Source organism: Artibeus jamaicensis, unplaced genomic scaffold (assembly GCF_021234435.1).
Source record: "Artibeus jamaicensis isolate MK-2021 breed Jamaican fruit bat unplaced genomic scaffold, CSHL_Jam_final contig_519, whole genome shotgun sequence".
Classification (NCBI taxonomy): domain Eukaryota; kingdom Metazoa; phylum Chordata; class Mammalia; order Chiroptera; family Phyllostomidae; genus Artibeus; species Artibeus jamaicensis.
This window is the reverse complement of record NW_026521871.1, coordinates 30,647,147-30,673,377: the sequence shown is the minus strand read 5'-3', so window position 1 is coordinate 30,673,377 and position 26,231 is coordinate 30,647,147. Positions and strand designations below refer to the sequence as shown.

The window sequence follows — 26,231 nt, the reverse complement described above, 5'->3', positions numbered from 1 at the left end:
GGATTCTCTCCTTCATTTTAATCTTGGCTAATGTAATTATGAGGTGCCTTGGTATGTTCCTTCTTAGGTCCAACTTCTTTGGGACTCTCTGAGCTTCCTGGATTTCCTGGAGGTCTATTTTCTTTGTCAGAATGAGGAAGTTCTTCTTTATTATTTGTTCAAAGAAGTTTTCCACTGGTGGCTGTGCATTTCCCCCTTCTGGTACCCCTATAATTCGGATGTTGGAGTGTTTAAAGATGTCCTGGAGGTTCCTAAGACTCTCCTCATTTTTTTGAATTCTTGTTTCTTCATTCTTTTCTGTTTGGTCATTTTTTTGTTTCTTCTGGTCCATTCCCTTTGAGTCCCAGTTGCCTTTTCATCACTATTGGTTTCCTGTGCATTTCCCTTCGTTTCAATTAGTTTGGCCTTCACTTGTTCATGTAATTTGTGACTAAAATCAACCAGTTCTGTGAGCATCCTGATCACTAGTGTTTTGAACTGTGCATCTGATAGGTTGGCTATCTCTTGGTAGCTTAGATGTATTGGCTCTGGGGCTCATTGTTCTTGAGCCATAATGTTTTGGCCTGTTTGCGCCCATTATGTATGAGGGGTGGAGCCTTAGGTGTTCACCAGGGTGGGGTGACCCAGTGGCTGGGTTGTGACTCTGTATGTGGGGGTGGAGTCAGAGAGAGGCAACGGCATTTGTTCCACTCTTCCTCGGATTTCGGTTCCCTCTGCTGCTTCCCGCAAGCAAACCTGGCCCCCCTGGTGCTGGCTCCTGGGTGTGTGGGTCTGTGCACACTCCAGGACCCTGTGGGTCTCTTCAACAAACTCTCTGTGAGCCTGGGAGCTTCTCCCGGCACCTCAACCCTGAAAGTTTTTCCAATTGGTGCTTTTAGGCTTTATTTCTCATCACTGGGGCCCTAGCCTGCACGGTCTGTCTCACTGTTTGCTCCTTTGCTTGGTTTATCTGCGGGCCAATGTGTGACTATGGTCAGCCAGCTGCCCTGGGCCCTCACTGGGTCCACCTGTTGCCACCCCGCAACCTGGGATCTGCCAACCACCATCTGCGCACCTGGGTTAGTCCAGCCGATTTTTTTTGCCTCACCCCGCTCTGCCGCTGACTCTGCCCCTCTTACCAGTCTGGCTAAATGGTTCGTCATTGTCAGACTTCTGTACAGTTCAATTTTCTGTGTTTTGGTTGCATTTTTGTTACTAAAACTTTGTTGTCTTTAAACTTGGTTGTGTGAGGAGACACAGTGTTTCTACCTATGCCTCCATCTTGGCCGGAAGTCCAGGAAGCAAATTTATATAAACTTTCATTTTCATATAGATGCCCAGTATATAAGCTGATGTATTTCCATAGGGAAAAAAGTCATGCATGGGAGTTGTGATGCCCACAACTTTTGCAATAGTGCTTAGTGTGCTTTTGATTTTGATCATTTAATAGTCAGCAAACATTTAGAATGTGCACTGTGTGCTAAGACTTGTGCTGGATGCTAGGGATACAGAAATGGACAAAATGTCATTATTCTCAGTCTGAGGGTGAAGCCCAGCAAATAAATTATGAAAAAGCATAACTGTCGAAGTGGTAGTAGCATTTGTGGAGGTAATGGATGAGCTGAATTTTGAAGGGTAAGAAGTATGTAAATCTGGTTTCATTCAAACACAGCCAGGTGCTGGGAGTTCCATAGTGAATAAAGTGAGACCTGGCCTTTAGGTGCCTTCATTCCAGTAAGAGGGCTCATATGTTGGATGCTGTCACAGGACACAAAGAGGAGAGGGCCCTAATTTAGCCCCTCAAGGGGCCAAGAAAGAATTTTAGATAGAACCTTCCCACAGTGCCTCAAAATCAATAAATGTCATCTATAGTTCTTGGAATTTCGTTTTACCTTCTTCTAAAAATTATAGACCAACCCTGTGCTTCTAACACCTAATGACTTCATTCTTAATTTCTTAAGTTTCAGACTTCAGACTGTGTAAAAACAAAATAAATCTGCATAGTAGCAATTTTTTCCTATTTCTAGAGAATTATAGAAAAAGGCACATGTATTAAAGTATGTTTTTCTTAATTTTGGGAGGAGCATTAGAGAGGAGGTCAGATATTTTAGGAACTCACTTTTTCTTGGTCTTCTATCTCAGAGGTTTTTTTTAAAATTTCTCTATTTTTCTTTTTTTAAAGTCATTCATTCAGTTATTTATTTTTTAATACTCACCCAAGGATGTTTATTGCTTTGAGACAGAGGAGAAGGGAGAGAGAGAGAGAGAAACAGCGATGTGAGGCAGAAACATTGACTGGTTGCCCCCCACACCCACCCTGAGCAGAATCAAACCCACGACCTTTAGGTGCATGGGATGTTGCTCTAGCCAACTGAGCCACCCAGTGAGGGTGATATGTTTATTGATGGGGGGGGGAGGGAGAGAAAGAGAGAGAGAGAGATGTACATCTATGTAAGAAATACCCATCAGTTACCTCCTGCGCATGACCCAACTGGGGACTGAGCCTGCGACCTAAGTATATGCCCTGACTGGAATCAAACCCACGACCTTTTGGTGTAAATGATGAAACTACAACCAACTGAGCCACCCAGCCAGGGCTTAATTTCATTTATTATTTATTTCTATTTTTTGATGGCTGAATTATCCATGCCCTTTACTGTGCTCTTTTCCTCCTTGCCACTCATTTTAGATTACCTTCTGTGTGCAATCATAACTCCTGTATCTAAAATCAAGAAAAGGAAGGGAGTGATGGTGGAATTTTAATCATTTTGAGTCTTGATATTTTTTGAGAACCGGTAAATTTTAGACATATGAGAATTTAGCATTAATGACTAAAATTATGTTTTCAGATTATTTAAAGAAATACCATGCTTTCATTTTCAGATTCACTAATAACAAATAATTTCTAGTCATTTATTCAGAATTTTTTCTCACTGTAGATCCATTTTTATGTAGCTCATTGTACTGTATCATGAATTTTTGAAGATTTGTACCGATGTCCAAGTAGAAAAGAGCCACGTTATAAATCAGGAGATTTAAATCCAGTTGATATCAGGAGACTCAGTGCTCTGTAAGTAATAAGGCCCTGTGTTCTCAAGGGGCTTTGTTCTCATTTTTATACACAGCACAGCCAAACCTAACTTCATGCTTTGGGTTTTCAGCTTTAATTGTGTACAAATGAGTGGAGTGTTTACTACACTCTCCACCTCTGCTTCTCATCTCTTCTTTACAAGTCTCCCCTTTCTCTGTGTAGCAAAGTGCTGGTATCAGAATGTCCTCAACAGTAAAGAAGACGTCTCTAACAAGAAGTCTGGTGGGAGAGGAGGTCCGGGCTTGATAAAGTCGGCGCTTACATTGTGAGGAACCTTGGTGTTTTCTCTTTTCCATCATTTAGCCTCTCCCCTTGGGGCAGCCTCTTTCATGACCCCAGTTGGCTGCCAAAGTTCAGGGACTCACATGCAGATGATAACATGAAGAGGCAGGTTAAAGAAGAGTTTCCTGCCACGCTGCTGTTTATCAATGAGAAACAGCTTTCTTAGGAACCCCCAGGAGACTTTTCCTCGATCCCATGGGCCTAAATGAATCACTGGCAAAGGGCATAGTATTGCACGATAGGCTTAGATGGGTTATGATCGCTCCCGGGTGCTGGGGAGTGGGCCCTCCACTCCACAGAGCATGTGATGGTGCAGGTGTAGGGAGGTAGGTAGGCAGCCAGCAGTGTCACTTTAAATAATGATGCTACAGTATTCAATGACCTTACTCATCTGTATAAATAAGAAAAATAAGGTTTCCTGACCACTTATCTGAAGGTGTGTGGGAAGAGGAGCCGTAAGTGATTTTGAGGGGGAAATGAGAAATGACTCTATTGTGTCTGCAGGTAAAGAGAACTTTTAGAGTCTGTAGAAAGAGGCCCAGAAAGCTGTGATTTAGAAATGGCAGAGGAAGTAGCCACCTTGTAGTGAATGTATAAATATAAAGGTTCTCCCAACATGGCCAGAACAAATGCTGGCTTTTTGCAGACCCCCAGATAATTAATACTCACTGATGGATTTCTTGGTTTTGCTAGACAGACTCTTCGGTCAAGCCCTGGGAGAAGGGCTTTGCACACCTAGCAGTTAGCCTTTTAACTCTTCTCCTTCAAGGAGCCGTCTGGACAGGGGCTGGATGCAGTCCGCCCTGCAGGCCGTTCCGTCTGGCGTCGGCACCGAAGATCCTCTGCAGAGAACCTGCAGGGAACACTGGTGCTGCTTCCAGCCCTGAGGCAGTGCGCGAGCCATTTCCGTTTTTGAAAAGATTTATGCAGATGGAAAAGTCATGAAATTTACATGGTTATTAGGTATTTTTTTATTCAGGCAATATTTGTCTTCAAACCTCCCACTCCTGAAATTTCTGTTTACTCTCTTCTGTTACTTAGGGGGGGGAGGCAACTTGCATAATTTGTTATGGTACCAGTGTTGAAACACCGCATGGAATTTGACACCACAAATGAAAATATTATCTAGACAGGAGCCAAGAATAGCATATTTGCCAAACAAAAATGTCTAAAATGCTTCTACTCTTATTTATTCTTTATTAGCTTTATATTGGTTATTACCAATTATTTATTCTTTGTTATTACCTGTATGTAATACTCCTATATGCTGCTAATGTGTTTGTAAACTAAAGCAGCCTTAAAAAACTTAGGAAATACAATTTATCTATAAGTTACAATTGATTTGCAGTTGCATTATTTAGTATTTAAGACACCTTATTCTGTCTAGCCAGCTGCAGGAGTATCCTAACCATCTTCAGGAGTATCGATTGATAAAATAGACCAGAATTTAAAACAGAGGAAATTTTCTTTATTTTTATCTCTGTGCAAGACGTGCTGGTGTTCCCTGGGCAACTGGTATTTCCTGTGCGTGGACCCAGCCTCCAACTGCCTGCTCGTGCGGTTCACTCAGCCCGAGCCTCTCTCTGGTCCCCATACTCCAGCAGGTTGGAAGAGTGGGGGCGTTAACACTCCCAGGGAGAGGTCTTAACCAAAAAGGAGCTGGTCCTTGACCCTCAGGCAGGGGAACTCAGAGGTGTGTTCCACACTGGCTCTGCGGAAGGAAGCCGCTGGTGCCCACAGCGGCGGCCTCCTTCTCCCTTCCCCACCCACTGTCCTCACTGCCCAAATCGACTGCCGCACTCAGTTCCTTTTCCCGGGACTTGTTTCCTGCAAACTCCAGGCGAAGACGGTCTTCTAGAACAGAGCATGGCTTCATGGGACAGTTCCTCACATTATTTAAAATCTTGTTATATAAAGCTTAAATGCTTTTTTTTTTAAAGATAAAAATGGAGGCACATAAATGTGTGGGGAGGAAGAAAGGAAAGAGTGGTTTGTGAACCTGCTAGTTTTGTAGATATTTTAAAAGTATACCTTCTTGTAACATTTTCATTCCACACTTCATCATGTATACTGTAGGTATGTGTGTATGTGTGTTTGTGTGATTCTAAAGAATGCTAGATCGATATAATAATTATGAGGTTTTTTTGAAGTAGTTTTAAAAAAACAGTTATGTGCTAATTAACATTTTCAGCCTATTCAAGTAATGCAAATACAGACATTCATCTACTGGGTGTTGATTGTACAGGGCAAATAGAAAAGAATAATAAATTCATTTTTTTGCTACTTGAGGTCCGGCTGGGGGAAAGGCGATTCAGAATACCACAGAGTAGTTCCATGTGCAAACGTGAGCGGGCTCGGGTTCTAGTCTACAGGTTTGGCCTTTTCTTCTCAAAGAAGAGTTGGGGGACCCCATGCCCTGCCCCTAATTCTGTTATTGCATTTATCATAAATGTTCAACTATTTTTATTCTTATTGGCCTCCTTGATGAGACTGAACTGTCTTAAGAGGGCAGGATTTTTATCTTTCTCATCTTTGTATCCCCAGCACCTAGCATTGTGTTTGGCCTGCCGAAGGCAGTGATGAGATGGTAAAATAACTGAAGTGTAGAATTATCTATTGTTGGGAACCGCTCTGCCTGGTTTCAGGAATTGTAACTACCCCCATGAGTGAGCGACCTCCGGAATTCGAGCCACAGGAGACATAGCCTGTCTCTGGTAGCGAATGCTACCAGTTTCCTCTCCCTGCCCCCAAAGCGTGGTCGGAAGTCAATGATGGGTAAGACCCCTCACAGCGGGGGGTGGGGGCAACCTAAGCCTGACTGGATCACTTGGGTGGCCTTCATGGAAGGACTTGAGGGGCTGCAACAAAGAAGGAGCAATAGACCCTTGTCCCCCTTCCCCGCGCCCCCCCCCCCCCCCCCCCGCTATGGGACGTAGCCTGAGTGAGTCCCCATGTCCTCTGGGAGAAGCACTTCCTGGCTCTAATCTCCTTAAGCCTGAATACCTGATGGGGAGGGGTGCAGCTCCTTGCCTTGCTAGAGTGGATCCAGGGAAATCTGGCATAAGAAAGAATTCCTAAAAAATCCTGTGAAACCTGCTTTCCTAAGAGTGTTTTCATTCGTATGTTAAGAGTCCAAGCAAGAAATGAGAAACATACTCATTTTTACTTTTCCTGAAAGTTACTGAAACTCCCAAAGTTTCTGTAAAACTCCCTTTCCTGAGAGACACTGACTCAGACTAAGCCCTCAGATTTCTTTGAAATGTTATCTACTGTTTGATCCTTACTGCCCTATATTCCTGTGTATTACAACCCAATAAAAGCCCCTGGAGAAAGGGGCCCCTGGCCCTTTTCCTCTGAGAAACTGGCCACCTCTCCTCCCCAAGCAGATCATGTCTTGATAGTGTTTACTTTCATCCGTGGCAGACGGGGGGACTTGAGGGCAAAGTTGCCCCCACAGTCTATCTTAATGTGTTTGGTAATGGCTGTCCAGGGCCTTGTGTGGAGTCTGAAGCTGGGCTCGGCAGGAGTTTGCTCTTCAGTTGCCGATGTTTGCCATAGGCACCTGTACTGTACCGAGATGTCATTTGAGCCCCCACTGTGTTTTAAGACTCTGCCACGTGCCTGTGATCAAGGGTGGAGGGGAAAAGACCAGAAGAATGGGAATTCTAGCCCCAAATGAGCTGAAGGCAGGGATTTAATTGTTAAAAACAAGAAGAGCAGCTCATAATTATGGCATAATATGATGATCCATAAAATGTTTATGTTCTTTTCTTTGACAGCAGTCATTAAAAATATATTTTTGAATTGCTAAGAGAAACAAAAACAACTGAGATAAATAATTTTATCTTGTATATGCTTTACTAACATCTGTCATTTTTCTCTCAGTTAGTCTTTAGGTACCTTTCGTTTCTGGTTTTTTCATTTCCCCCTTTAAAAAACATATATGAATTTATACAAATTTACATAAATAAATTTGTATGATTATAAAATGTACAAGTACGTAATATATCATCGGTATATTGCATTGTGTGCTCATCACCCAAAGTTTCGTCTCCTTCCATCACCATTTAACCCCTTTAACCCTCTTCAATGTCCCCCACCCCCTTTCCCTCTGATAACCATCATACTATTGTCTATATCAATGGTTTTTGTTTGTTTTGCTTTTTCAATAGTTGCTTTATCTTTTACATACCGCATATGAATGTAATCATATTATTCTTGTCTTTTCCGGTCTTATTTCACTTAGCATGGTATCTCAGGATCCACTCATTGTTGCAAATGGCAGTATTTCCTCTTTTTTATAGCTGAGAATCATTCCCCTGTATCATGTACTGCATCTTCTTTGTCCAATGACCTATGGAAGAACACCTGGGTTGTCTCCATGTCTTGGCCACCATGAATAGTGCTGCAATGAATGTAGGGGTGCATGTATCTTTATGAATAAATGATTTCAACTTTTTCCTGTAGGTACTCAGAAGAGTCCTATGGGGCATACGGTATCTCCTGCCAACAGTGTATAGGTCCCCTTTTCTCCATGTCCTCTCCAATACTTGTTATTTTTGTCTCGTTGATAATTGGCTTTTCCACTTTTTATCAGTGTGCCAGTTTTTGAAATACATATCACTCTCTGACATTACATTTTCACACCCTTTATATTTTAAAGTTGTATGCCATATTAAATAATGGCATGAAGTAACTTTCAAAATAATGTTTCCCACTGTCATGATATTCCCACCTGTAAATGAGAAATACTGTGACCTTAAATCCCTTAGAAAATCTTAGTGTTTTAAGACTCAAATAAATAAATAAAAATTAGCCTCATGGGTCAAGTCTTTGGAGGTTCAATTTTCATTATTCCAAAGTGTTTACAGTGATTCATGTTAAAACCTAAATGTGCCTATGTCATTTATAACTGCACTGGTCAGGACTCCCAGGTGTGTAGATAAGAGCAGCCACCCTTTGCACAGGTTAAGCAGAAAAGGATTTGTACCAGAAAACAAACAAGCACAGTGGCAGCGAGAGGGCAGGGGGAGTAGACTGACAGCTAAGTTTCCAGAAACATCAGCCAGAACCACACCACTGGAGTGACCTGCTGCCGTTCCCCAGGGCCGTGCTCTTTCTTGTGACACCTGTGTTAGCAAAAGGGAGGCTCTGTGTCCGCCCTGTTTCTTCACACAGCTCACACCCAAGGCAAAGCCTTGGATGGGCGTAGCTGACTGGGGGATACATTAGATACTGGCACCCCAGCTCAAGGAAGGTGGAAGATGTAGGGTTGGTTTGTTGTCTGTTTTCATACATCTGGGGAAGACGGGACCCATTGTCCAGGGATCTGCTACAGTTGTAAGGAGGTTGTTTAAAGATGCTGGGCAGCCACAAATGACAGGTGTCAGCTATGGTACCGTCTCATGAAAACAGCAGCAGGCAAATTGTGCAAATTGTTTGGCCTCCACTGTTTAAAAAAATGTGTAGCAAAAAGATGGAAATACATAGAAATGTTAATGGTGAATTGTGAGTAATACTTTCCTTATGCTTCATCTTCAAAAATTTCTATAATGAAATTATATCTTCTTATAAATTAGAAAAAAATGAGAGATTACCATTTGAAAAAGAATTCATTAAAATAATTGCTGCCTTGCTAGATGAATAAAAACTCTATCTTAAAAGTCCTGAGCAGATTTATTTTTCTCTCTGTTGAACAGGTAAACGCTGAATCAAAAAAAAAAATCAAGTAAGCAAAACATTACTTTCTTCTTTAAGCTGAGGTTAAATCTATTTCCTGTGGCATTGCCCTAAGTGGGTACACTGGCTGTTAATCACATTCGAGAGTCACAGCATCTTAAATCAGGGGGACCTCAGTCATCACTTACCTTCACTTTATAGCATTTGTCTGTATTTGAAGTTTTTAAAAATACAAACATACATATATACACACATATGGGCACACTTATCTGTTTAGTATCTGTCTTTCCCAGGAGACACAAGGGCAGGGACAGTGAATGCCCAGTGCCCACTACCCTGCAGACACATGGTAGGTTTTTACTCTACACTTGCAGTGCTTGGTTGTTGATGGTAAAATCACAAGGGAAGGGACCATAGCTAGTTATTTGTAGACTAACTGGGAAGTCCTCCAGCCCCACCAGTTGACGGGCTCTCACTGAGATGGTTGTGGCTGCATGGGACATCTTTCTGCCACTTTTCTGCAATCCTCACCGGAGATTCTAGAGCTCTGTTAGGCCCATCGGCTTATTTTCCCCTTGAAGACCTTTTTTCACTCCTGGCTTCTCCTGAACACCAGGAACACATGAGGGTCCTTTTATTGTCTATGGCCTTTTTTGGAAAGAGCACAAGTCTTGTGTGCTTGGGATCCCCTGCCCATCTTGGAGTTCTATTCCTACACTGCTCTGTGGACCTGGCCAAGGGTCATGACCTCTTTTCAAGGGCTCGGCAGTGCCTAACTTTCTTGCCTCCCTTCATCTGGTTCAGGAGGTCTCTTTCTCACCTGGGGGAAGGGAGGACACTCACCCACTGGTCAGGTGTTCCTCCATGGCTTTTCTCTTTGGTCTTGGTCTCTTCACTGGAAAATGAAAAGCAAGGATTTGAATCATTCTCTGTAGTTTATGATGTTACCTTTTTCCATTTACTGCTGCTTCAATGGGGAAAATGTGAAAGGCTGTGAGGAAATCTGGGAAAAAACAACCCTTGCTTAACATCTCAACAATGTCATCTGTCCTATTTGTATGAAAGGTGGGCAAATTCTAAGGGAATGGAATTAGCTGTGTTTACCCCAGATTTCCAGTGTCATTCTCCAAGTTTTGTCAGCTCACTGCTGATTCTAGAAAGAAAGAAGCATAACACTCAGGGGAGAGAACAGAATGTTTGCAAAGTGAGTCTGCTGGGATATCCATTTTTGCTGCTGTCAAAAACTTCTCCTGAACAGTTGAGAGTCTGATAAAATAAATATCTGTCATGTTATTTAGGAGAGGGTGACAGGCTGAGAGTCACTTAGCAGGTGACAAGCTGTCCTTGACTCGGTAAGTTTCCATGCTTTCTTTGGCTGATATGGATCTCATCTTCTGTGATATACAATGAGAACTCCCTCTGCTAGTTCAGTGACACAATTTTAGGTAAGGAAGGAAGGTAGAATGATTCCGTGTCAGCCAGAGATGATTGTACTGGATAGCACCTCTCTTAATAGTCCTACCTGGCAAGCTGTGGGCAAATCAGGTTTTATGCTTTGTCATCTGGCTGCCAAGTGAGGCTCAGGTAACTGTGTGTAAAATCTCATGCCCTGTTAGACAATGGTTGATATTTGCAAGGTTTATGTTAAACCTTTTCATAGCATTTGGCCCTGCACAGCAGGTTTGTGTAAGGCTTTCTATTGTCTTGATTAGCTTAGCGCAGTGGCCAATGAGGTTTATTGTCTTGCTTAACCACTGTGGCTTGTATAATTGCATGTTAGCTGGAGCACAGTAGTTAACTGGGAAACGCTGTGAAGACACTACTGAGCTCTGCCTGCTGCTTTGTACTCTTCAGAAGTTACAAAAAAACACAACTGCATATGTCATTTCAAGCTCCTTATACTATACTAACAACCTGAGATGCCACTCTTAATAACATGAGATCATTTTTAACCAATTTCTTGAAAGAAGTTTTTCCCTAACATAAGTTACCAAGCAAGCATTTCTCTAGAACATACTTCATTATAAATAGGAACCTAATAGGGTATTCTGTAATTAACAATACCAATGTGAAAGCACATTGAGGGAAAGAGAACCAAATATTCCAACTTTCTAAATTGCGGTCACAGTTAAAGACTTGAAAATGCCAGAGCAGAGTCCGCGAAGTCGTCCTTTCACTGTGGGAGCAGTGCCGCCTGTGGCCGCCTTTTTGTGGTGGGGTGAATTCAGAGTGGGAGGGCCATGAAGAACACGTAAAAAGAATCCTGGATTTTTACATTTTTCAACCAATGTTTTAGAATTGTCTTGTTAGTTACTTATTTAACCATATTGTTTTGCAACTTGTCAGTTTTTTTGGTAAGTGTTTGACTTAGTTTTCCTAGCAAAGATAATTTTCACACTTATCCTTCATCAGTTTGTCATCTTTTAGTCACAAATTTACAACGTTGATCACAACGGGCGTACACAAGTGTGAGAACAAACACAGTGACTTGGGTAGGCACACACCTCTCAATTGAAGGACACAAATGGGTGTGCCAGAGCACGCCTCCGTGCCCAGGTGTCCCCTTGGGGAAAGGCAGCTGTCTGCGTCTGTTAGGAGGGACTGGGGGGCTCTGCTTAATCCATGAGTTGGTTAAAGGGCCTTTATTTAAGAGAGCTTCTGTGTAAGTACATTTTCATTGATATGCATAGGTGGTAACTCTTAAAGAACTTTGTTTGGACAATGATTTCTACTACAGGTCCTGCAGAACTTGCCTTAATTCACAGCTCCAGTTCACTCGTAATCAGTGGGACCTGTCTGCATGCTAATCGGTGCCCCGCAGTCCTTCTCCCTGACAATCTAGTTTACACTCTGCTCTCGTAATTGGTTTATTCGGCAGACGACTTTTTTCTTAGATGGGAAGAAATAATGTTTTGGTCCACTACTCACTGAGTTATTACAATTTTTAAATTAATAATTTGGAGATTTAATGAGTTTTTGTTCCACTTATATATCCTTAAGATCCTAAATACCTTTGACAAGGTCTTTAGATTTTTTTCTCTTCTCATAATATCAGTAATAATAAAGTATGCTATGCAAAAAATTGTTTAAAAATAAAATATGTAGATATTGTCTTATTCATAGATTTGGAAAATTTTAAAGCTTAGGGACAGAGGGAAGCATGTGTGTGTGTTATGTGTATTACACACACACACAGGCAGAGGGAGAGTCAGAGAGAGTCATAGGCACAGCAAGAATAAGAGACAGAGAGACAGTGACATATTATAGTTATATTTTATTATATTACATTATATTTGCATACAGAGAGATATGCACACACACAAAGGGACACAGAGATGAAGAGATATTGACACCAAGATAAAGAGAGGAATTGAAAAGCAGAGACAGAAACAGAGGAAAACATGTGATAGAGAAAAAACACAGAGAGACAGAAAAGACAAACAGAAACAGAGCCACCGTGCAAATAACAAGGAGAAGTGGAGATACCTGGAGAGACAGAGGAAGGGCACTGCAGCGGTGATGTTCCATCTCTGCCCTGTTCAACCCAACTGTAGAGCCACAGGCGTGGAGGTCAGAGGCCCGGGGAAGCCATGTCACCGGCTAGGATGGAGAGGCAGGCCCAGGCACCACCTGGAGACACAGTGTTGTAACAGGCAATACCAGATGTATGAGTAGGTCACAGCCCGGGTATTAATTAGATGGCTGTGCACCACTTGTTCGGATCTTAAATGTGTGTGTGTGTGTATTTCTTTTAGCTCTAAATGTATTAAGACTTTTTTTGGCTGCAGAAAGGTATTGAAGGAAATCTCTGTTGGAGAACTCAATCCAAATGAGACGATGCAGGCCAGTTTGGAGGCCCAGCTCCTTTCCAAGCTGAACCACCCAGCCATTGTCAAGTTCCACGCAAGCTTTGTAGAGCAAGATAATTTCTGCATTATCACGGAGTACTGCGAGGTGAGAGTTTCCTTCTCTTCTTGAAATCTTAATAAAACTCTGTTTCAAAAAGTTGTCTGCAAAGAGATATCTCAAAAGTTCTATTACCAAACCACAAACTGGACTAAAGAGACCTGGGGTCTCATGTCTTGCAGCTAAGAATGACCATTTCTAGGTAATGGACAAATTTGTTTCTAATGAAGGGTTTCTCTCATTTGGAAAGTTCAGAGTGAATATATTTAAGACGGAGATGCTGCAGAAGAGTGCTTCAATATCTTTTTCGTGGGAAGGCATTTTCCAAACTTCTGACAGTGGTCCAGTGCTGAGACAGACATTTAAATGCCATGATGGAGGCCTGGGGAGAGCAGAGGCACGCCTCCTGAATTCTGAGTTTCAGCACTGCGGCTCACTTCCCCCAGTACGAATTGGAAATGGAAACAAGGCTCATTTTCTTCATGGGAATCCTTCATATGTATTGATTTTGATTACTTCAGGTATTTGCAGTTTCCCCTGCCATTCCGTGTTCTCTCCAAGTGCTAATAGGCTGTGCATTGGACTGATCCCCAAGTGAGCATGAGAACGCTTAGGAAGGTGCCCGAGAGGGAAGCTGACATGGTGCAGCCGTAATGTGAATCTGCACATATGCTCTTGAGGGGCTCGGTGGAGGGGAATTACAAGAGTCAGATCAGATCTAAGATGGTGGTGGAGTAGGTGGAAGCTACATTCACCTCCTCCCAGGACCAAACTGGAATTACAACTAAAATATAGAGCAGTCAACTTGAATAACGACCTGAAGACTAGTTGAAGAGAAGTCTTATAAGCAAGGCTTTACAGGAGACTAGTAGGAAGGGCAGAGACTTGAGAAGAGCTGGCTCAGTTCCTATGGGCAGCGGCTGAAATTCCAGAGGAGCATCGCAACTGCAAAAGTTCCCCTTGAGAAGCATGGGGTCTCAACTCAAAGCCAGACTCTCCATCCCAGAGCACCAGAGCCAGGAAGAGGTGCCCACATAACATTTGGCTGTGAGAATCAACAGGGATTCTATCTACTCAGGAGAGACAAGAGTCTGCTAGAGATATAGGCACCTTCTTTTTATTCTAGGGAGGGTGGGGGGAGAGGGAGTCCCGTGGATTCCTTGTTGTTCTACTTATTTATGCAGTCATAAATTGAATCATATACATGCCCTGACCAGGGATCAAACCTGCAACCTTGGTGTCAGGATGATACTGTAAGCAATTGAGGTACCCAGCCAGAGCCCACAGGTACCCTCTTAAAGGTCAAGTACACAAAATTTTGGTCTCAGCCACTCACGGTGGGCTTCAGCAGAGGGAGGGTCGAGTAGACTGGAGGAAAGACGGGTTTGTGGCTATGGGGAGAGAGCCGAAGGGACAGCCACCAGGATCCCTGTGTTGAATCACTCTTTCAATAACAGATCCCATTTTTCCTGCATTGAGCACTCCTCTCTGCAGGGCATCAGCCTGGGGGAATAGAATAGCTCTGCACTCTGGACTCCCTATAGCCCCACCCTGTGGAGCTTGCGCCCTGCTGAGGAGTCAGCTGCCTGGGCGGGGGTGTAGAGGTCTGGGCAACTCAGTGAGTATCAGTGACTGAGTGGTGTAGCTTTGGGCCTGTTCCTTCCACTTTCCTGCCAACCGACAGGAGCCTCCCCGCCACAGGGAGACCTTCTAGAACCACACTATGAACAATGCTGCAGCGCACAGAGGGGTGCACGCATCTTTGGGAATAAATGTTCTCCAGTTTTTCAGGTAGATTCCCAGAAGAGGGATCACTGGGTCATATGGTACCTCTACTTTTTTTTTTTGAGGAACTGCCATACCATTTTCCATTCCACTGGCTGAGTTGCCCTCCCTGGAGACTCATGGCTCTGGTGACAGCTGCTGGCAGGGCCCGGGAACAGCTGCAGGGCTGCCTGGGCTTCTGCCCTGAGCTGTCAGGCTTTCACTTCCCGGGCTCCCAAGGAATGACGTGCGGGGATTGCTCTGTTCTTGTTGTTAACAGAGATATTTCTCACCTGAAGGCCCAGACTTGCTCTCAACATGCACAAGCCTAGCATTACCCTCTTTATATTGAGATAAAATAATGATACTGAAAGAGGCAGTTGGCCAAACTTGCACCTCGTAGGAACATGCTTTGTCTCCATTGAAATACTTGGCCTTTTTGTCTCCAAGTATCCCCTTCTGTAATTTAATTTAATTTAATAAATACATGAATGCATTCATCCACTTTTGGACACATCATATCAGATCATGGGTGTGAAAAGCAAACAGCTGAACTCTCATAACTTCTTGTTAAGATCTAACCACATCTTTGAGGGGGTCTAATTCCCAAACTTCCAAAGTGACAGAATACTTCAGATGCTGGTGTCTTCTATTCTCTCTCGCCCAGGGGAAATGGAACTACTTGCTGTTGCCTCTCCATCCTCCAGAGTTTCAACCTCTTCATCGGTGTTTGGTCCATTTCCTTTCAGAATGTCCTTTCTAGCCCCACGGGTTCAAATCCTACGCACCCTCCCAGGCCCAGCTGAAACGCCGCCTCCTCTGCAAAGACTCCCACAGTCTCCTGCTAACTCGTTCCCGCTGGACCCCCTTCTCATAGTGTTTTCACTCTTGTGGCACCAACACATTGTACATAGTGTAAACCATCTCAGTTCTCAATGTATGGGATTGATCTTTTTCTTTTTAAAGATTTTATTTATTTATCTTTAGGGGGGAAGGGAAGGAGAGAGGGAGAGAAATGTCAATGTATGGTTGCCTCTTGTGCGTCCCCTGCTGGGAACTGGCCTGCAACCCAGGCTTGTGCCCTGACCGTGAATCGAACCTCGATTGTCTGGTTCACAGGCCTGCACTCAATCCACTGAGCTATACCAGCCGGGAAGATTGATCTTTTTCTGATTCATTTTTATGTCACAGCATGGACCCACTTTGTGAGCCACAGAGAAATTAGCTCTCAGGAAATTACTCGTTTCATTTTTTTCTGATAAATTCTTTTTTTCCCAAATTTTTAAATATTTTTTTAAATTGATTATGCCATTACATTTGCTCTATTCCCCCCCTCCATTCCCCTCCACCCTGCATACCCCTCCCCTGATAAATTCTTTACCACTTACTTTCAGCTGCCCCCCATCTCATTTTTGTCAAATGCTGATGGTAAAAGATAAAATATTGGACATATATGTTAGAAGTCTTATGTCCTACCTTATTGTGCTGCTACACCTAACGATATACTGCACTGGAGACCTGGGAGGTGGTGCCTGAAAGTTTTCCTTCTGGGTGAGGGTAGGGCATCCCCACAAGCCTGGGTGTTAAAGTAGTAGACAAACTGGAGAAAAGGAGAGATAACGTCTCTCCAGGAGAGAACGTGGAACTCTCAGGGCCAAAAGCAGGAAAGGTTGGATTTGCCTGCTTCCTGCGTGGTGATATTAACATAGCTAAACAGAAAGTATATCAGTATAATGGGAGTGCTCATCCTTGGCTGCAATTATAATCACCTGGAGAGCTTCAAAAATTCCAAGACCTGAGTTCCATCATCAGAGTGTCTGATTGAACTGACCCAGGGTAAAGTCCAGGCATTAGGAATTTGGAAAGCTTTCCAGGTGAGTCTAGTATGTGGCCAGAACTGAGAACTGCAAAATAATAAGCAAGCAGAAAGTAAGTAAGTGAATAAATAAGTAAATAAATAGTAAAGGTTAGTGTGGAAACAGAAACTAGAGTCATAAGAGAAAACCTGGTCAGTGTTTACGGAGCACTGAGCAAAGACGGGGTCCAGACCTGAGAACAGGCAGTGTGGCCCCGGTGATGGGTGTGGCTTTTTGCTCAGGCCACCTGGTTTGGTGCTATTGTTTGTTCATGAAAATCACCCCATTTGTTCTCCTTGTTCCCTGAGCAGTCATCTGATTCCAGTTTGACTCTCCACTTATGTCTCTTCTAACCCGAAGAAATATGCAGGCTAAACCAACATGAGCTCCCTTTTGGATTGGCAGTTCTGGTTCTCAGTACATATGAGTGAATTGGCATTCTAGATTATTTATTGGTTCCTTAAGAGTTTAAAGTTCATAAAGGTTGTAGTAATGAAGGGTCTTTCCAAAAGCCATTATTGAACCCCAACTCTGTTTCATACAATTTCAGACATGGTGTGGGGTAACAGATAATATAATATTTCTTCAATGAACCTGTCTGTTAGGATAAGTGAATCATTTATATCAATGGCTAAAATGTAAAGGGGATTGTGGTAAGTGTCAAGAAAAGGGTGCAATTAAAGTGCAGTTGGAGTTAAGAGTAGAGAGAAACAACTTTGGACTGCGGGAACCATGGAGGGGCTGGCAAATGTGGAAAGGATTTTGTTAAGGGATATGGGGCAAAGATATTTCAGTTAAATGAAATGATGTAATAAAAGGCTCAGAAGTAGAAAGTTGTGAGACATGATTTGGGAACCTAATACTTTACCTCTAATTGTAATATGTTTGTAGTTAAACACATTCCCTAATGTTAACAGCTTAGTTAATCATAGTACTGGGCTGGCCAAAAAGTCTGAGTGAGTTTTTTCCATAAAATAAAAGACACCTTTTTCATTTTCACCAGTAACTTTATTGATTTGGATATTTTGAGTATATTGGCTATCTCTTACATGCTATAGCATTGATTATTCTCAATTAATGTCTCAACTTGATCGCTGTCAACTTTAACTGGTCCACCCAACCGTGGAGCACCATCCAGCGAGAAATCTCCAGCATGAAACTGTGCAAACCACTTTTGACATGTTCAATCAGTCACTGCAGCTTCTCCATACACTGCACAAATCCTTTTTTGCATTTCAGTTGAGTTTTTACCTTCTTGAAATAATAAAGTAAAATATGCAGAAAATGTTGCTTATTTCTTTTATTTTCAATATTAAAATGGATACACAAAGATTGACCAGTTTTGATAAGTTTTTCTTAGGTGCACACTGATATGACAGCTGTCACAATACAATCTAATGAAGTTATTTTGAATAAAGACAACTAAGCATTACTAGATCCATCTTATGGAAAAAATGGAGAAAAACAAATGAACTTTCTGGCCAACCCATTATAACGATCAAAGCCAGGATACTAATATTTTGCCAGTTTCCCCCCCTTGTGTCTTTTGTCTACTCCCAGGATGTACTCTAGGATCCTACATTGCATTTAATTGTTGTATCTCCTCAGTCTCTTTTAATCTGTGATAGTTTCCTTTTCCTGCCTTGTTTTTTATGACCTGGACACCTTTGGTGGGAATGGGTAAGTTATTCTGTAGAACATCTCCCAGTTTGGGTTTGTCTGATATTTTCTCACAATTACATTGAGGTTATGTGTTCTGGGCAAGACTGCCGCAGAAGTGATGACGTGTCCTCAGTGCACAGTATCAGAGAGTTCATGATCTTAGTATATCTTGTTACTGGTGATGCTAACTTTGATCATTTGATTAGGGTTCTGCCTGCTGAATTTCTCCACTATAAAGCGACTCTTTTCCTTTTCACAATGGCTAAATATCTTGGGGAAGATACTTTGAGACTATGTGACCATATTAATATCCTGCTTCTCCTCAAACTTTCACCCACTGATTTTAGCATCTTTCAGTGGAGGTTGCCTGGGGTAATGTTTATTGTGATGTTTTGCTAATGGTGGTTATGTATTTCCCATATTCTTTCTACATTTACTATTTGGGACTTTCTTGTAAGCAACAGCTATTCCACTGTTCCTTCTCCTCTGTTTTTGTATATATTCAATTATTTATATTAGCATGGACTCACATATTTTTATATTATGGATTATAACCCAATACTGTCATTATTTATTTTGTTGCTCAAATTGTTCCAGCTTTGGCTCTTGGGGTTCCTTCAGGTTAGCCCCTGTATCCTGCCCACATCCTTTTTCAAGGAGAACTGGACTCTTGTTTATTAATTATATTTTACAGATAAGGAAACAGGACCCCAGAGAAGTGGAGTGCTTTTCTGGCAACCATGTGGCTGGAATGTTGAATTTCACCCAGGACAGGGGTTTTGGAAAAGCAACCTCTTTAAAATTTTTGCCTTTAATTTAGCTTGCTCCAATTCACTTCTTACTATTTAAATAGAGTCAACCAAATAGTCCATGGTTCCTGTTCTTAAGGATGCAATTATTTACTTCTACATGGACATGAATTAGTTGAGATTGATGTTTCATTGTTCATATCAACAATGTTACCAAACATGTTACAGACAGAGGCCCTAAAAGTAAACAGATATTTCAACACAATCACACTAATCAAAGTCTGAATGTGTGAATTATATGAAGTGTAAACGTGAAACGTTCAGTTATAAGACAAACAAGGTCTGGGGAATCTAACATGCAGCACAGTGACCAGTTAATCACACTGCACCATGTGCCAGGAGAATGGACTCAGGTGCTCTCACCTCAGGAAGAAAAGTGTAACCATGTGAGGTATTGGGTGTGTCAATGAACTTGACCAAGGTAACCATCTCACCAAGCACATGTACACATGGTGTGCGAAAGCTGCTCCTTTTCTGACTGATTCTCACTTATATTCTGAATCTTTACTTCTATGTATACAAACATGGAAACATGTTTATTGATTTGTACACACACTTTAATGTGATGATGTCATTAATTATTTCATTTGCTCTCAATAGGAGACTATATAGGATTTGAAATAGTGGAAAGTGTGGGAAGTTTAGCATCACACTGACTTCTATTCAAATCTTGGCCCACTTTTTGGAGCAAGTTATTTCATTTTTCTGACCCTTTTTCTGATTTTAAGACAGTGTAGCAACACCTATTTTGTTAGGTTTTTATAGGAATTTGAAATTTATAGGAATTTGAATGAATGTTGAAAGTAATCACTATCATTACTTTGCACCTGGTAGACCATTGATGAGGGAAGTTGAATTAGTCTATTATTTCATTGCTACTCCCTTCCCCCATTCCAGTTATTTTTAAAAAGCAAGCTAATTTTTATCTCTGAGTTTTTAAAAATATTTATTTATTTATTTTTAGAGAGGGGAAGGGAAGAAGAGAGGGAGGGAAGTATCAATGTGTGGCTGCCTCTCATGCACCCCCCTACTGGGGATCTGTCCTGCATCCCAGGCATGTGTCCTGACCGGAAATTGAACAGATGGCCTTGGTTCACAGGCCCGTTCTCAATCCACTGAGCTACACCAGCTAGGGGCACTTGTGAGTTTTTGACTTGCAGCCTTTACTGTCAGGAGGAAAGGATGCAAATTTTTAAAACTAATGAGTCTGATGGCAACTTTCAGGCAAGTATTAGCCAATGGCCTGTTTGTATTGTAAAAAGAACATTTGAATTTCTCTTATAGTTCTTGTTTAAGTAAAACTATTTAAATAAACTAAGTAAGTAGGTTGAGTCTTACTATCTTGAAACCCCAGTGGGTGTCAGTAGACTCTGGCAAGTGAACTTGGCAGTAACACGTAGCCACCAGGCTAATTAGTTCTCAGAGAGTCCTTACAATATCATACTGGGTTTGTGTTTGGTCTACAATTAGAGTCAAACCTTTTTCTGCCCTTCAATGCCATTGCTTATAGTTCTGAAGCTCTGGCTGGGGTGGCAACCACCCAGAATTGGTTGTTTATAGGTTGAAGACACTCAGGATATTTATCACTGTGACGTTGATTAGTGGCCATCTGTCTTGGTCTGTTCAGGCATCTATAGCAAAATACAATAGACTTGGAGGCTTATAAATGACAGGAATTTGTTTCTCACAGCTCTGGAGACTGAAAGACTGAGATCAAGGTGCTGGCAGATTCAGTGTCTGGTGAAGGCCCCAGTCTTGGTTCACAGATGGCCATCTTCTTGCTGTGTCTTCATGTGGTGGAAGACATGAGGGAGCTCTGTGAGGTGTCTTTTATAAAGACACAATTCCATTCATAAGGGCTCTACTCTTATGATTTAATCACCCCACAAAGGCCCCATGTCCTAATATTATCACACTGGGGTTAGGATTTCAACGTACACATTTTGGGAGACATAAACCCATCCTTTCTGGTGTGAGAGCTAGGTGTCCACACATCAGGGCTGTCTTCAGTGGCTTGCTTTGCCAGATTGCTGCTGATTGAGGGAACTAAGTGTTATATTCAGAGAGGTGGGGCCCATCAGGGCCCTCTGGTTGTCCTTGGCGGCTCTTCCTGGAGTGGGCTGGCCTCCTGGAATTTGCTCTGTGTTAATCCTGCGTGTCTAAGGTTTATTCAGTTAGGGAAGACTGTTAATAATGTATCTCCTGTTCTTATACACATAAATGGATCTGTTCATGATTTTTATATGTACCAAAATTAAAGCCATTTTATTTTTTCTGTTTACTTTCTTTGTTTAAACTATGAAATATTTTAACCTTAAAAAATAAAGTTAAAAAATAAGGCCACTGATTTTTACTTAAAATTGCTAATGTAAAAAGTTGAAAAGCAAAACTGGTTTTATTTAAAAGAAAGGTACCAGTGTACTAATATAAAACAGTTCATAAACCTAGTAGAACTTAACGGCATTTGGGATATGGCTTAGCTGACATATGACTTTATGTAAATATGTGTTCAAAAATAGAATTAGAATAGCCCACTTCAAGTAGTTTTTTATAAAAAAATCCCAGTGATTTATAGATGAAAGCCTTATTTCATGTCACTTCTTAAGATAAAAATGAGTTTTACCATTTTATTCTTTTTCATGTACATTTACCTCAGCAGGAAGACCACTTAACTCTGAAAGGATTTGAAAAACATTAGCAGCTAAGTCTAGAAATGGTCTTTTACATTAATCAGACACAACCACCATGATGCCACGTAGCATTCTTTAGTGAGTATTTAGAAGCTAGTTTTTTTTACTTTGCTTTTAAGAGCATAATATGGTTTGACTTTCCCCCTACTTTTTATGTACTCCCTTACAATAAACTTCCATAATTCTAAGGACCTATTTTCTGGTTCTACAGTATAATAACAGAGCATTTTCTTCCCCTGTCCTTTTACCTTCACTTATTGGCATTTTCCTAAGTAATGGCACAGAGTTTTTTAAAATGTTATTATAAAATGATTCTGGTTCAACCCTGACTTTCCCAAGTACATTTCTTTTGCCTTGAAATTTTTCAAATTATTGGACAAAATACTTGTATCCATGCCTGAAATATTACATTTGTAACCCAATTGTATTATTATCTAGCAGTGCTTTCTTTAAGTGCAGTCTAGGGACCACCTATCTCAGAGTCACTCAGGATGCTTGCTAAAAAGATGCAGACTTCTTGGTCCTCCCCAGATTTACTTAATCACAGTCTCCATTGATACAGCCTAGGAATATGCATTGTAAACAAGCCACCTGGGTGATTCTTGTGCATGCTAAAATTTGAAGTCCTCTGGAAGGGTATATTGAAAGTTTAAAGGAGATGAAAAATGTGAAGGGAACATTTTAAAATGTCAACCAAGTGAATTAATAAGGGGCAGCTTTTTAATTATAAAATGAAGAAGGAGGGCAGGACAATTTTTCAAGCTCCTTCTCGTCCCAAAACCATGAGATCATTTTGTCCTTTGTACATTCTCTGAATATTGCAGTTTTGTTATATTCAGGCTTCTAAGGAGGCTTTACTTTGGCCTTTTAAACTGGTTGTAAGTGCTTCTGCTGATGACTTGAAAAAGACGCATTTTTGAAAAATGAAATCCTTAAGGATGTAGAACTTTTCAATGGTGATCAGAATGGAGTTAAACACTGTATTTGAACTGCTCTTCATGTCTTCAAGGTGTGAGCATTTCAGAGTCAGGCTTATGTTGACTAACTGGGATGGGGATCGGGAAGAGAAACGGTTAATCTGTCAAATGCGATATTTTGGTTTATAGATTTTCACAACCTTACAGTTTAATATCAAGGCTTTTGTTGCAACTTTCAAGGGGTGATATTAGTGAAGAAAAGTGTTTTCTCTCAGTAATATCATCTTAGGACAATATTATCGAATTAAAGTCAATATCCTTTTCATTAAACTTGTTATATCAGTACAAGGATAAAATATTTCTCAAAGACAAATTAAGAAAACGCAATATACAGATATTATAACAAGAATTTCTTGCCCTGGCCAGGTGGCTTGGTTGGTTTGAATGTCAGTCCATACACCAAAAGGCTGTGGGTTACATCCCTGCTCAGGGCACATACTGAGGTTGTGGGTTCGATGCCCCATCAGGGTGTATACAGGAGACAGCAACACATCAATGTTTCTCTCTCTCTCTCTCTCTAAAGCCAATAAAAATACCCTCAGTTGAAGATTAAAAAAAAGAATTACTAAACTGAGGTGTGACATTTCATTAAAAACATTTGATTTTTTTACTTGGAAGGCGGCTTAGAGAAAGAACCTAAGTGCTTTTCATAGTGCAGAGTTGAAGTCAGACTGCTTCACGAGGAATTATATTTCTTTCTTTGTTATATAAAAACAGAATTTGTTGTGTCTTAATCTGTGAGTGACTTGATTGCCTTCATTAAATCCTAAGACAATTACCTATAGAGTGTTTATTAAAGAACAAACTAAATACAACACAGATTGTTTTTCTTGGAGGTAAATATGCAAAATGAAAGTTGTAGGGGAGTAACTTGAGGAGGATGAGACTGAACTGTCTGACTTAATCTTTTGGCGTTCTTGTTGATTGAACGAGTCCCTTGCTTCACAGTAAGAATTGGTGCATTCCTTCTTTTTATGGTTGTACCCAGAGAGCAAGGGGGAGTATATCCTTTTGACATTGCAATTTAAGAGCTACTATTCCAGGCCCTATTTTTTCAATAGTCTAAATACGTACATTTATTTAGTCACAGGAAATTATGCATACATTTAATATCAATGCAGGAAACACACAAGCAATTTCTACTCACCACTTGCAGAGAGAGCATAGAAGGTGATTGTCAGACTAACAATAAATGTCACCCAGGGAGTGTGCTCTGCAATGCAAAGGCCATTTTCATAGGGACAACTGTACCTGTGCATGACTTTCTTAAAGTAAGACATATTAGGTTGAAACAGCTTCTTGGGTATTTCTTTAAGGCAAGTTTTTTTCCTTTTTATTTCTTCTTTTCTCCCTCTCTTTCTTTTTTTCTTCCTTCCTTCCTTCCTTCCTTCCTTCTTTCGTTCTTTTCTCATTTTCTCCCTTTTTCCCTTCCTTTTTTCCTTCCTGTCTGTCACTCCTCATCTGAAGCTGTTCAGGAAGGACACAACAACATGTAGATAATTGTCTTTCTTCCACTGGGTATATTTTATTATATTCAGAGAACCCAAGGGGGATATTAATAGGGGATATTGTTTTTGTTTTAATTTTTGAAAAATTTTTGTGAGAAAAAGTTTTGCTAGAATCTCCTTTGATAGAAAAGGAAACTTGGGATTGGAATATATAGGCACATTTATAGCTTGCCTTTCATCTGAAGGGGTTTTGTGACTTCTTCACAGATGTTATAATAATCTATAAGTTATAGAAAATTTGTGACAACATAGCTTGTTTGATCTAACTTTGATATACTCTAGGATTAAAAAGAGAGGAGATATAAAGATAAAGGCAGGTTTGGCGAATGGGAAGAGATGATGGTCTTTTTGACAAGGAGTTAATATTTGATTCGCTGTATTTGGGAATTCCAATAAGCTTTGATCTCCTTGTCCAGAAAATTCCGTAGAAAATTGAATTTGAACAAGTTGAAAGTTGAAAATTTGATATGCTCTTTTGACTTGAGGTTGCTCTGTGCAAAAGGAGAGAATATGCTACAAAAACATTTCCATATTGCACTGATAGGAAATAAAAAATACATTACAGATCATTTATTCTGTTGACTTCATGTTGTTTGATTGGAAGTAATTTCCCTTTGATTGTTTAATTGCCTATAAATGCTTTTTCTTCGCATCTAATGATGACGACTCTGTCAGGAATAGTCTGTGAGTAGCTTAATGTTTGGCTCTTATGCTCCTTGTAGACGTGGCTCATACCTCTTCTCTGCTCATGGTGCCTGTACTATCAACAGCCCCAAACAAGACCCAGTTGCGTTTAACCCATCCTTCTCTTCAGTGGAACAGTTCTTAAATTGTCTCCAATATGTCAGTGTACAAGATAAGGTATAGTGGTTTTCTAAGGGAATTTAACAGTTTGTGTTTTCATTTCTATGATGAGTAAAATACATGAAGGTAAACATAATAGAAAGGGTAATTTTTATTATATTTAATTGATTATGCTATTACAATTGTCCCAATTTTCCCCCCCGTACCCCCCTTCACCCAGCCCCCGCCCACTTCTTCAGGCAACCCCCACACTGTTGTCCATGTCGACAGGTCATGCACATACAGGGTCCAGCACAGATAACACCCCTTTTCATTACAAAATGTTTTATTACAAAAATCATAAGCATGTAATTCTGTAACATAACAATGTCACACTCAGGCACACCAAATGACATTTTAGGTAAAATGTTCAAATTAAAACAATAAATTATTACACCCATATTAACCTACAAACCACACTCAAGCAGGCTTTACTTCTGCTGGCCCCTGTATGTTTTTTGGCTACTTTCTTTCCTATGCTGTACTTTACATCCCCAGGACAATTCTGTAATCACCAATTGGTACTTAATCCCTTCACCTTTTTTCTCATTTCCCCAACCCCTCTTCCATCTGGCAACTATCAAAACATTCTCTGTGTCTACGATTCCGTTTCTCTTCTGCTTATTTGCTTATTTTGTTTTTTAGATTCAATTACTGATAGACATGTATTTGTTACCATTTTATTGTTCATAGTTTTGATCTTTTTCTTAAATAAGTCCTTTTAACATTTTATATAATAATGGTTTGGGGATGATGAACTCCTTTAGAATTCTCTTGTTTATGAAGCTCTTTTTCTGCCCTTTGATTCTAAATAATGACTTTGCTGGGTAGAGCAAACTTGGCTATAGGTCTCTGCTGTTAATGACTTTGAATATTTCTTGTCAATTCCTTCTAGCATACCAAATGTCTTCTGAGAAATCAGCTGACAAGCTTATGGGAATGCCCTGGTAGGTAGCTAACTGCTTTTCTCTTGATGCTTTTAAAATTCTTTCTTTATCTTTAACCTTTGGCATTTTAATTATAATATATCTTGGCCTTTTTGGGTTCATGTTGTTTAGGACTCTCTGCATTTCTGAACTTGTATGTCTATTTCCTTCACCAAGTTAGGGAAGTTTTCTGTCATATTTTCAAACAGGTTTTCTTGCTCTTTCTCTTCTTCTTCCAGCACTCCCATGAAGTGAATAT

At 40.8% G+C, this 26,231-nt stretch overlaps 1 protein-coding gene across 3 annotated transcripts in view; it reads left to right on the top strand.

Annotated features, from left to right (window-relative positions):
* The window catches only part of NEK11 (NIMA related kinase 11), a 215,089-nt gene that overhangs the window by 35,446 nt on the left and 153,412 nt on the right, over positions 1-26,231 (top strand). For all 3 annotated transcript variants that reach the window (XM_053669392.1, XM_053669391.1, XM_053669393.1), the window contains exon 3: positions 12,820-12,985. In XM_053669392.1, the coding sequence (XP_053525367.1) occupies positions 12,820-12,985 (166 nt within the window). The remainder of the gene's footprint in view (positions 1-12,819; positions 12,986-26,231) is intronic.